The following is a 13,416-nucleotide window of genomic DNA, read 5'->3' as shown; positions in this document are numbered from 1 at the left end:
TATTTCCAAATATGTAGTTATTCAAACTTATGCAACCTTTTTTTAAATTTTAATTTTATTTCTTTTGAAAATATTTTCTGGTTCAAAAGTGACGTGTTAAGTATTGATTTAGGGGAAGTAACTATAGTGGACTTTCAAAATATTTTTAAAGTTGATAATTTCACTCCTTAGTTTTCAGTGAAAACGTCAAACTGAGATTTTCACTGATCAAACTCCTTATTTCATCGAAAAAGCACGATCGAATACTCGTTCAGCAAAACATTAAAATCAATGAAAATGCATGTCTGTTGTTGTTTGTTTGGTTTAGTTTGACCCTTTGCCCTTTGTACTGTTCGACGTGATCACCGTACGATTGTTTTGTCCATGTATTTTACCCATTACATAATAAATGGATACTAGAGCTACAAGTACCCTACCCATTGAAGTGAGCATGTAATTCATCTCGCCAGCCGTGATAAAACCCATGCCTTCCCTATCAAAGGATTTGAAGGCCTCAGAAAATTCCCTAAATGTGCCGATGTCGTCCACTTTCAGTATCGACTTCACGATGGGCAGAAACTCTTCGAAACTGAACTGCTTTTCGCCTGAAATAGAATAGAATTCAATGCACTGGATATCAAAAAATTGAACTAGGCGAAATCATTTGCTCGGTGAACAGTTTGTGAACTTAACAACTGTTTTAAAACACAGATGGACCGTAATTCTAATATAGTTGATGTAAATATTCACACTCATTATTTGGAAATATCTATGCAGTAATTAAATTTTAATTGCTTAAAAAGAATGCTTCACAGACAAATGAACATAGCAAAGATATCGGCTGTCTGAAAGACCTCACATTCATTTTACCGCAAGTGTAAATATAATGAGGTAAACATCTATGATGAATAACAGAACATTCATAGACGATTTCTGCATCATAGAAATGGTCAACAGAGTTATGATTCTCGAAACTCCATTCAAATCCCTGCAACAGATTCATGATCTAGGACGCTAGAAATTTTGTCGTTTGTGGTTGTCGTTTGTGACAATGTAAAACAAATGTCGGTTACAACAGTCAGCTCACAACACAAGGTATTCTGTATTATTCCAAGCTGTAGCAGACAAACAGACGTCACAGTCGTTCGTAATATGAACTACATTTCTACGCCCTAAAAAGAATTTTTTGTAACGCCATTTTTCAATCGCGGATTGATACTTATTATGACGCCACAGCAGAGTAGAATCCGGCCGTATTGCACTAGGTGGAATAGGGACACATGTATTTTGCAGATTGTATTACTTGCAGATCCATGTGCAGGTAAGACATAATAACATGAAGGTAAGACATCATAACATGTCTTTTAGTAATAATGACATGTCAATTAGACCTTACATCACGTATGCGTTTCAAAGTCTTCAGCACAGATAACTGTGTTCTTTTATTGTGTTTGAAAGTTGGCATCATTCCATGAAGTCGCTTTAAAAGCAGATACTATTGAGATAGGAACTACGACCTATGTGAAAAGATTCACCAAATTCATCGTTTTTTATTATTGAGATATTCAGTAAGTCACGAATTAAATCACCTGAAATGACATTTCTTGGCGAAGCTTGAAGCAAATGCTTTTGTGCCGGGTGTAAACAAAACCTTTTATGAAGTCACATTTCGTTTTCCATATTTATGCGAAAAACTACAGAACCCAAGTGTTTGCAACCCTGGTTTAACCTTGGACATCATAAGATTTTTTGAGCGTCCAAAATCTCCCCGAAACTTAGGCATCTCAATGTTCACATTTTTGCGTTTACGCGCACACATGGTAAGGTGGTGGCGCACCGGCTCTGATATCTTGCTGGGCTGGGTCCCAAGGTAATGCAACCTTTGTTTGACCCTTGTACGACCTTGGACGTAATAAAGTCACCTGTTTTCAGCGTCCACAATTTCCCCTACACATAATCATTTTGACGTGCACATTTCTGCGCAGGCACAAGCTCGCGGATGTGATTTGAAGAAGATATTGAATAGACCAGCCATTGGTCACAAGTGTAGTTTACACTTAGATAAAAACAACGGATTGAAAATTGTTTTAGAAATTTCAATACGTAAGAAGGGAGCTATTATTTAGTTAAAGTATCACTAGAATGTAAGTGTTGACTGTGCTTTGAAGCAATTATTGAGAAGATTAGCCCGGCCTGAAGTGTAGATTCTGCAATCATGAATCCGTGGGGGAGTTGTTTGCCAATATTCGGAATTTTCCTAAATTATGGTAGAAGAGCTCCTGGATATTTTTGGACATATTTGTCTTGGTAGGCTTACTTTGCTGTTTTTACAAGGTAGGTAAACATAATTCGTCGTTGTTTTTTTGTTCGCCTGTGCCGTGAAGTAAGCAGCCAGAATACTTGTCTCTACGGAAGAGATGGCTAATAAGAAGGAAAACCCTAATTCTAATGAACGTTCGTTAAATAACCAACTCATAATGAAAAAAAGAAGATTTGATCCATTGGAATATTCCCGGGAGTAACAAAACAGAGCCCTAGATATATTTTAGGTTATAATATTATATGAAGAACTACATAAACAAGCTCAGTAGCCGAAAGTTTAAACATAAAACAACGTTTAATAGCACAGGGTAAACACCAAGGACATTGAACACAAAAACAAACAATTACAAACCAGAAACATGGAACAACAGTTCAAAACTCCAAAAACAACACAGTACATTATATACCTTATAAAACAACTAGATGTGTTTATCGTAAACAGGAACACTTCAGATGGAGTTTTTATAGCCATTCATGAAATGGCTACCATTCATTTTCAGATTGAAATTTCAATTGATATTAACATTTTAAAACGTTTATAGCATTTCTCCGAAGAAAATTCACTGACTTTGAATTTTGTAACCGTTTTTTATTTCACGGAATTCGTGTTGCATCAAGCCGGAAGTAAGCAAAGTTCTAGGCAAGCAGAAAGTATTAAATCTCTGAGATATTCACCATTTTTATCTTTCTGATTACAGGTAAAGAACTGAATTCAAAGAATAACAACAATGAATTACGTGCATTACTTAGACTTAAACAAGTCATCAATCTGAATTAGCATTCTCAATCTTCAATATAGAAAGTGCATCCTTGACCACGTGATTTAAGACCACAGTTATTTGTCCCCCGTTGTCCAAGATCCGGATGTTAATACAGACAAAAGAGTGCTTGTGTTTAAGTTTAGATATGTTCATTTCTCTTCTTATATTTCCACTGGAAACTATATTGTATTTGCAATACATTGTCAAATTATATAAAGCTCTATGCAAAAAGAAGACCCGTTCCTTCTCTTTCGTTCACCTTCAAATTTATTGATACTTGAACCCAAGTACTTGGCATTTAGTTATAACGTAACTAAATTTATTATAATTATTCGTTTCGCTAGTTAATATCAGTATAAGAAATTAGAACAATTTAGAGCTAACTAACCAGCAGCTGAACTGTACAAGAAACAATAGAACATGGAATAGAGAGAGGAAGACAAGGTAGATATGTTTTGAAATCAACCCAAACGACATAATCGAATAAATCTAGTTTTGTGAAGGGAGAAAAAAGAGTGCATATCTGGTCTATTTGTTGTTGTTGTTGTTTTTTGTCTTATTGAGTATCTTTTGAGTCCCTACCTTGTGTCTCTTGTGACTAATAGGCTAATTCTACACTTTTCATTGTATTATCAAGCTGGGTAACAGTTTTTCGGCGCTAGATGTAAAGGTGCCAGGGAACTTCGGAATGTTTTTTTATAAAATTGTAGGTATTTTGATGCATGTGGGGTCTGTTTGTTGCATTTTTTAGTGTCTTGATCAGTATCTTTTGAGTGCCAACCTTGAACCGCTCTTGAATGGGACTAATTGGCTAATCCTGCACTTTTCCATTTTTAACTTTATTTCGGCGTTAGTTGTACGAGCGCCAGTGATATTACGGCGCCCAGAACGTTTCTCGCCAAGGATGAGATGGCTGATGGTATTAAAAAAAAATTCATCATGAAGATAGTGAAAATCCTTATCATCATGAATCAAACTTGACCCAAGCATACCACTTTTTGTTTTACACTTGGCGTTTTCTTTGGGTATTTCAAATCAGTGTTTCAGTGTTAGATCGAGCATCAAAAAATATATTTCAGGAGAAACGTATTTACTTTCGGTGTTCACAAGGAGATATTTATTGTGAACTAACAATGAAACAATCCTTGCTTTAATATTCTATGCTTAAAATGGATATCGAAATGACAATTAATTGAGGCAAGTGCCTTTTGGTCGCATACAGGTCTCATTAGGCACTGAACAGGGTATGACATCTGAGCCCGGGTATACGATCATAAGTTAACCAAGGTACCCTTGGATACAGATGTCGTTTCATAGTGTATTGACTAACGGCTTAAGCTGACCTTTAGTCTATATGTCCTTTACATAATGTTTAAAGGAATGCTTATATAGCAAAATGATATCAATTATAGATACCCAATTATAGATACATTTATACTTTAATGTCCAGTACAAATGCTTTGATATTACGTAATGTAGCTAAGTTGCTATATTATGTATTTGAAGAAAGAAGATATTTTATGAAAGTTTAGTTCTGAAATCATTACATGTCATTGCCACAATATATCAAGTGTGTGTTGTATTTGTATGCTCTTGTGTTTGTGTACGGGACAGAGGCCTTTTGAACAATAACTTTGAAACCTGAAACTTGGTCATTCACAAACATGTTAAGGTATTAGCCATGTAATACAACTCGGGAAACATCGGGTAACATCGACATATATCGCCACTCGCCGTAACAGATCGCGACGAACATCGGGCGTATTCGGCCTGTACCGGATGTTGCTATTTTTAGAAACAGAAGGTATTTCCCGGCTATTCATAGGTCAATAATGGAATTTCTACATCGTAGGATTTGGAAACATTGTGATGTTTTTCTCATGAATATACGTTTAAAATAAATAAACACGCTGACAGTTGATTACGATACATCTAACAAGTTGAGTCATTACAGTTAAACATGGATTATAAGTGAAATATACGCGTAAGAGAAGATTTTCTCTCGAAAAAACGAACTTTCAACAATCGGCATGGAACTGGGATATTCGTATCAAAGGGCTCTGAATGTAAGTATCCTTGAGCAGTTTTGTACGTTGATGTGTTCAAAAAAGTTCGTTTTTTAATTTATCTTTGGAATTCTTAAATCATTTTTATTAGCTAAATGTTTAGACAGCATGTTCATATTATACATGTACTTATGTACATGTTACATATTTTTATATGTACTTATGTACATAACTTATGTTTAAGATATAATATGAGTATGTAATCTTTAAATTGATTGTTTTATCTTAGAAAAATATTAGACTTAAAATTTTGTTTAAAAATGATGTGTTTTTGAACGTGACCTATTTCTAACATACCACAATACATGTACATAAACGTTATTTGTTTACAAAATGCATATTTTCAAAATTAGCCTGTGAAAAAAAGTTGTATGTGGTTTGGGGCTTGAAGCCGCATCTGCTAGAACACTATTTACATTCATTGGCTTGGTGTAGGTCTCGTTAAAACCCCATACTGTTGTGAATCATTATCAACCATATGCACAACAACTACACATTTGTGCCTACCAACCCTTACTCTTGGCTAAAACAGATATTAGTGCAGAATGTATAATACTTGTGCATTTGTATTTTACGGTGGTAGTTTCTGCTGGTTGTTAATCAGAAGTCTAATTTCTTCCAGGCAGGAAAATGAATATTACTTAGTCAACAACACTGAGTTATGAAGAATTCCAGCCTGCATTAAATACTATGTTGGATCCTTGAGAGCGGATTTGACAGCCATGTCCATCCACAAGGCAGTCGCATCTGATCGAGATGATGTGAGTATTTCATATAAAACATATTTGACTTGGTTTTTGTTTTTATAAACCTACTGTATTCAATAATCAAGTGGTGGTGGTGGTGGTGGTGGTGGTGGTGGTGAAGTGGTGGTGGTGGTGGTGGTGGTGGTGGAGGTGGTGGTGGTGGTGATGATGATGATGATGATGATGATGATGATGATGATGATGATGATGATGAATTTTATTTCTTTATATATATACATGTATGTATCAGCTTGTTGTTGTTTTTTCAAAATAATGTCGAGAAATATTAAACTGTTTATATTTTATTTTGTATATGTATGGCAGTATAATTATTTATACTAATTAGTTAGAAAGGCTTTAAAGTACAACTTTTTTCCTTTACAGCACTAAACATTCTAGATGGGTAAAGTACCTGAAGGGGGATGAAAACCAAATCAGCATTGAGTAGTTATCATTTGTGCACACACTACAGGTACAAAGCATGGGAACAGACCAAACTTCAAATGTTGAAGAGTGAAGAATTATTGTGAAAAAAACTAATTGTTAGAATACCAATGACAAAATAAAACAGATATACATCCAATTACCCACAGAGATTGTTTACATGTTATAATATTAAAAAAAACATTAGTTGAGAACTTTCACTCTGATATTTTTGGAGGGGCGAGTCCACTTAGTGTTCTTGTTTCTTCACATATTTTAGTTTAAAAGTACACTCATTTGTTTTAAACTCTGTATTCTGAGTAAGTATCATAAGTAAAATTCATTTATTTGAAAGAGTACATTTTATGAATAAGTCCAATTAAGCTTTATATTTTTTTACAAGAAAAAGGTTGATTTTTAAGCATTTTATTAGCTATAAAAATGTATGGTAACATGACATTATGTATATTTTCTTCAAAACTGGACGGTACACTATCATAAATTGTCTTTAAAATTGTTCAATAGACATCATAGATAATATCTAAAATGATTTCAGCAGCTTGCCTTATAGTTAACTATTTTTTATGAATTTTATAAAACTGCTATATATTTTCAAACATCGAAAAACTGCTCTTTTCCGAAGAATCATAAGATCAATCAAAATGATTTTTTTCGATGTGTATCAATAATGTGTTCGTTTGAACTTTAGTTTTCTGTTAACTGAAGTTTATTTTACCAGAAACTGTTGTGGTTATTTTATAATCTCTGATAATGCGAAAATAATTCAAATATAGACAATTTTTAATTCGCGGTAAATAATCTTCAAAATTTGGATAATAAAAGTCCCATAGTGTACCGTGATTATAACTATGTTGTCGGCTAAAGCTTTTAAAAAAGTGTGTATTACGCGGCTAATACCTTAAGACCAAGAAGGAAGATAAAACAGAGACTTTGAATCATTCTTTGGTTTTATGTGATAAAAGGGGTTGAAATTTAGGTTGAGATATGAGAAATTCCGTGATATTTGGGTCTTGACTCAACTTTGGCCGACGACGTCACATATTATAAAAAGATATCATTTGGTGTACGAAATTATACATTGATTTATATACTATCATTCAGAAATATGTATGCTGTTATTTTGTTCTCTTTTTGACGTTTATTAATCGATAAAATGTGGCTTCCTAGTTGGTAAAGGCGAATTTGGATACACACAAATGCCATCAAAGTACATGTCCATTAACTGTTACAAAACTGATGCATTCATAGTAGTTTTTGAATCCGACCACGTGTCTATCATTGACTTGTGAAAAACGTCACTGAGCTGTATAACTAACAAAACGTAACTTGTGAGAAACGCCTATGTGTGTACGCCAACTTATGAAACATTTCATTGACTAGTATTGGGCGTTTAATATATAAGCTTACGTAAGTTTAAGATAGTTTCTTGACATGTTTTATAAAATTCACGTGGCGTTATATATCACTTTATGTATAACGTAGCAAAACCGCAAAACTAATTTCTGGTGTTCTATCCATTTCAATCCAGTTCATTATCTAAGTTTGGTTTTGACAGTATTGAGTAAAATGCTGTCTTTTATATAAAACCGTTGTAACAGTACATGCATATTTTAAGTACGATGTATCGTGCTGTATTCATTTCTGATTGGTATTTTATCTCTGTGGAAGTAACAGTCGTCTGACTTTTAAAGTTTATTTTTATTGTTTACGCGAAATGACGACTATGTCCGAGGAAGTCAAAGGCATTGACGTCGACCTTAAGAATGCAACAAGTGTGCAAAGTACTTTTATAATGGAATAATATATCACGCCTTTCAACATGAATGAAGAAAAGCCATTGGTCAAAGACAGGTACCGTGGTGACCCCATATTTTTCCATATTAGGCCACTTATCTTTATATCATACCAAAATGAAGGTTTTTTTCAAATCCGATGAATAAATGAACATTCCTATAACTTCATCGATGTGAACAGGTTGTCGACGCAACATATACTTTACGGGGTAACTAGGTGACCCAATATGAGATAAATGGGGCGCAGGAGATACCATATTCGGCTGAGAGCGAAGCTACCTAGCCCATAACTTATTATGCACATGCATTAATTAAAGCATCACCGAGGATGAAGTTAAAGATACGACACTAGCAATATTCAATAAGGGTGCAGCATTTATGCACTTGTTAAGTATTAACCATATACTAACATTTCAACAATATCTAAATTGTGCATATATTGACTAGGGATCTAAGACATAATCATGTGTCTGCGAGGCGCCGGAGTGATCTGTTTATGTATTTTAATCTGTTACCGTCTTATAATTGTTAATCGGAATTTGCCATCGGCAGACCGACACAATAGTTTGAACATTTCATTTTATGAGCTTTTCAAACCCAGCGCTGTTAAAATTGCTGCGTTCTGCGTGAGATTGCTTTAATAAAGTAACACTGCAAAGAATATTCATAAAATAATATGCAGCTAATACAGTGGGAATAAGCTGCGTTTTGCGTCATTAAGCAATTAAAATACACGCAATTATTTCAATATCGACAAGTTTCAAAACTGCACTTTAAAAAGCATATTAAGCAAATTATTTCAAGATAAACACGTACTGAATGAAAATAGATACATGTTTATTACTGTGTTAACATTATGGCAAAGGTGGGAAATATCGGTTTCTATCGGTTAAAATAGCATCTGGATTATCAGATTTGGACAAGGGCATAACCCCGGAAATTAACCTGGAACACCCGGAAAAAAACATGGAATGTTTTGGAGATTTGTAAGATATCAAACCAAAATGTTTTAATTGAATTAATGATATTTCATTTTATCCGATAATCATTTTTTGTTGTTAATTTTATTTATTCATTTTCATGATTTTTATGTTAAAAATAGCCTGAAATCGGCACTTACAGGACATTTGTTATTAAGATGGTAAAGTGATTAAGTATGTACTCACACACAATCAATGGGTTTGCGACTCTGTTTCATCAAACCATTTAATTGTGTAAGAACATACAAACAACCTTTATAATCAAAGCGCTTCAAGCGTTGACTGGTTTTCGGCCTTCTATGATTTGTGAGTATAGATATGTAATGTCGAATGGAACGGAAAGTGTGTGAGGATACCTCAGTTATTTCAGCACACAGTCTTGAGCATGTCGCATTTGCATATTTATAATCCACTGATATAAATTTGTTCATTTTGTCCACGAGTGACATAAGTCGAGGGCAATATTAAAATACATGGATACATGGATTCCATTTGGTCTTTGTTCACCTTTGTTCATCGTGTTGTACAAACATATCTAATCTTATATTCAAAACACCTACCAGGTTTTTCCGTGCCCCCCATTTTTTTGACGAGCGACTTTGTTGGGTTTAGACCGAGACATCGCAAGAGGTCGCCAACCTTTTCCGCACCTATCAATCCGTCCCGTCCGTCCCAGAAGTCGAATAGGTCAAAAACCTCACGAACATCTGGAAAGATATGTAAAATACAAATACTAAGGAGGCTGTCAAATATCTACTAATAAAATTGATTAAAATTGTTTGCGAAAGAAGTATTTTCTTGTGTACTGGCAGGCTCGCTGACTCACAAATAGAAACACTGACTTCGTGATAATGTGCAGGGAAGAAGTTAAACCAACTTCAAAATGTTTGCTTTGTAGTGAATATCCTCTCTGACGTTTGTTTAACTTTTTAAAAAAGTGACAAACTCGATGTTCAACCCCGTAAGTGTCATCTTATTTCAATACAGCAAATGCATAACTGTTGCTGACATCTACAGCTAATATAATTTTTTATTTTGGTCATAATCTGGTGCCAACGTAACTGGTGTACTCTTGAGCATACCTTTTTATTGATCAAACGCAATGTAAATGAAAATGAACTGAAGTTAAATATTTTTATTCAATTTTGTAAGATGTTCTGCAATTACTGACAAGTTATTAAAGAGTTTCCTGTAATTACCATTCATACAAGAAAATGCATCAATTGTCTTTTACATTTATGCAAAGGAAAACGCGGGATAGCATTGACCTTTAAATGTAAAGGTTTGACTTGACCCCCGTCCCTCAGTAAGACCTAAAATGGTACAGTTGCTTGACAAAAAACACTTGTTTACAAAATTGATGTCAACTTGGCTTTTGCGAGTGGATCGAAGAAAGTCCAGATATTCTGAAGATAGTCATTACATGTGTCGGAGTAAATTATTACATCATCTATGCATGCATTACAACCATTAATACCGGAGATCACAACATTTACAAGCCGCTGTATTTACTTTCCCAACTAGGTTCTTAAGCTCGAAGTCACTTTTAGTTAGTTTTAAATTTGCTTCAGTCGAAACAATGTGTGCAGTAAGTATAATTATACTCCAAGGTTAGTGTATGTATTAGAAATCTCATCAACGGTCTAAACGTAACATTTTGAAGTCATTTTCTCATTACACCAGTCTGACTTAAGTACACGAGTTTAATTTAACTAAATCAAATATTCCTCAGAAGTTTATTTCATATAATGAGAATATAATTTAAAGTAGATTACTTCTTTCACGTAATTATTCGAAACAAGGCACCTGTAATACAGGTATTACCTTCGCTGATTTGTTTCTTTCTCAATCTAATACGAAATAATCTTCTTTTGTTTCGACATTTTTCACTTATTTATCTTCTTACCCAAACAATGTTATTCTAAATACTCCAATGATCCTAAAAACATTACTAATGACTTTTTGGCTCATGAATACTCCGCTTAACGACGCTGAATATATACATTTTAATCAAATTAGAATCAAAGCGCTGAAAGCACTAGGGTATTCAGTGCGGTGTTAAAGCCGTATGACATCTACACGCTGTCCGCATCCGTAGTCAGCATGTGTGTTACTCATGGCTTTTCTAAAACAGAAACCGTAAACCATTTGAAAGAAATGACGATTATAGTGTATCGAGTTATTAATTCCATCCGATTTTATTTCAATGTCGACATTGTTTTCACAAGTTCTGTTATAAATGCAAGTTGTTCAACAAAAAAGGCTTTTTATAGAATGTTTCATGTAGGAAAACATTAAAATTGAACACAGACATATAAAAACGTTAATTCTCTGCATGCTTTGCCTTTCAATCATGTTTTTTGCGAGTCTGTTCATTATTTTGTTCGTAAAATGGCGTCTGTGTCGCTGTTTACCAAGGTTTTCAAGTCAAACCCTATCTGGCTGTGGTCCATATCCGTGAAAATCGTTAACTTCGTGATACTCAACGAATACTGATCTGAGGCGCATAGCGGGATGTGCATAGCGGGAGTAGATGCACTGATCAGATCAAACGATATTAAACATGTTCGTTTTCACGAACGCAGAAGCGAATAATATAAATGTGTCCGCTAAGAAATCATTATCTTATATTATTTTGATAAAGGATTTATTTGCGTACCGTTTTTTTTTTAAATAGCCCACGAAATGTGTTTTTTTTTTATATCAAATCAGTTTTTTTAATGTCGAAATACCAAACGAATTCTTCAAACACTTAATGAATTTAATGAATAGATGTTTTTATCTGAAAGTTAAACCGAACAGATATTATGAAGTCAGCTTTTGGGCTTAATTGGCAATTAAAATAAGTAAAGGAAAACAAAACTGCGATAGCGTTATCTGTACAACACTATTTTACATAAGAATAACCTATCTTAAGTAAACCATAATGACAGTATTTGTTTTAATACAAGGCCATAAAGATTTATTTTTAGAGACTTTAGAGATGCTTGAAATAACGTCACTAAAAGCATATTTAGTTTGACGCCATTTTCAGTTCCCCATGTCATTAAAAAACTTATACTTATGCGGAAGATCGATGTACCGAAATGAAGTCATGCAAATAAATAGCAGAATTTCTTTCAAATATCATGATATAAGTAATTCTAGTTCTAGTGCTCCACAAACTTATATGTTTAAGTACAATGTTCACCAGTTGCCATTCGACCTGTCAACAATAGATTTAAGCAACCTACATGATGTTAACCAGTTTGGTGACGATATAAAGGGTTAGTCAAGACAGTTTGCCTTTTCCTTAACATAATCTAGTAATTTTGCACACGATTAATGCTCTTCCTTGAAATGAGCTAGACTTGTGATTGATTACTTTGAACCTTGTTGTTTAAAATCGTGCTCACCGACACTTGTTTAGGCTTAAGATAGTTATTGCTTGCTTCTGTTGACGTCTATTTTTACTTCATTTTTTCATTTAATAATATTATGATCACGTGACAGTATGAGCCGTATCAGTACGCATGAGAAACACCTGCAGTGGCAAAACTATATTTAATTTCATGTGATCTCATAGTGATAGTTCGAAAACGTTTATAGAAGGGTATAGTCGTCATTATCACATTGCTATCTGGAAAACCCTCAAACAGAGGACAGTCACTGTGTAAAGACCAACAAAGTTAAGTATAGGTCCAATCGTACTGCCTAGATGAGCTTCAAATTATGTTTTATAAACTTTAGTTTAAAAGGAAAAAATCAAAATAAGACGACAACTAAGGAGCCTACCATTGGAATGAAATAGCTGAATACAGACTGTGTTATTAAGCAAACAGTAAAATGATGAAATTGTAATGAAACCTGCCTCTGGTAAGAAATAGTTTGATTACATGAAGTAAAATCTTAATGATTAAGAAAGAACGATATGAGCGTAGCGAACGAGTTTAAACAATCACTGATAAGAATACAACCTCATTGGCTTAAACATTGTTAACGCAAATTCTGACGTAGGGAGTGAGAACTGGATGAGTGGCAGTAGACGGACCTTGAAACAGCCACGGAAGTTGAAATTATTAATTAAGCCTCGTACTTTATGATCTGCAATTTAATTCAATTTCTTTATTTGTGTACGATAACCATTTAAACAAGCGTTTGTTGGCTTTCGATGTACTAAAATTACGACCACCGTCGGGCTGGTATCTGCCAGGGCGTTCTTACTCATAGGTTCACATTCGAACACGTTCAATCTAGCAGCATCTGGCCAAGTATACATTATGTCTATGATCGTTCATCCGTAAATCGCTCCCCGAAAACGATTCAAACGATAGTTGATACTAATA

At 34.2% G+C, this 13,416-nt stretch overlaps 1 protein-coding gene across 3 annotated transcripts in view; it reads right to left on the bottom strand.

Moving 5' to 3' along the window:
- Positions 1–13,416, bottom strand: part of LOC128220619 (myosin, essential light chain, adductor muscle-like) — a 44,020-nt gene that overhangs the window by 6,814 nt on the left and 23,790 nt on the right. For all 3 annotated transcript variants that reach the window (XM_052929089.1, XM_052929090.1, XM_052929088.1), the window contains exons 2-3: positions 9,652–9,798; positions 417–584 (exon numbers count right to left, since the gene is read on the bottom strand). In XM_052929089.1, the coding sequence (XP_052785049.1) occupies positions 417–584; positions 9,652–9,798 (315 nt within the window). The remainder of the gene's footprint in view (positions 1–416; positions 585–9,651; positions 9,799–13,416) is intronic.

This window comes from Mya arenaria, chromosome 15, assembly GCF_026914265.1.
Source record: "Mya arenaria isolate MELC-2E11 chromosome 15, ASM2691426v1".
Lineage (NCBI taxonomy): Eukaryota > Metazoa > Mollusca > Bivalvia > Myida > Myidae > Mya > Mya arenaria.
This window is presented reverse-complemented; position numbering and strand designations above follow the sequence as displayed.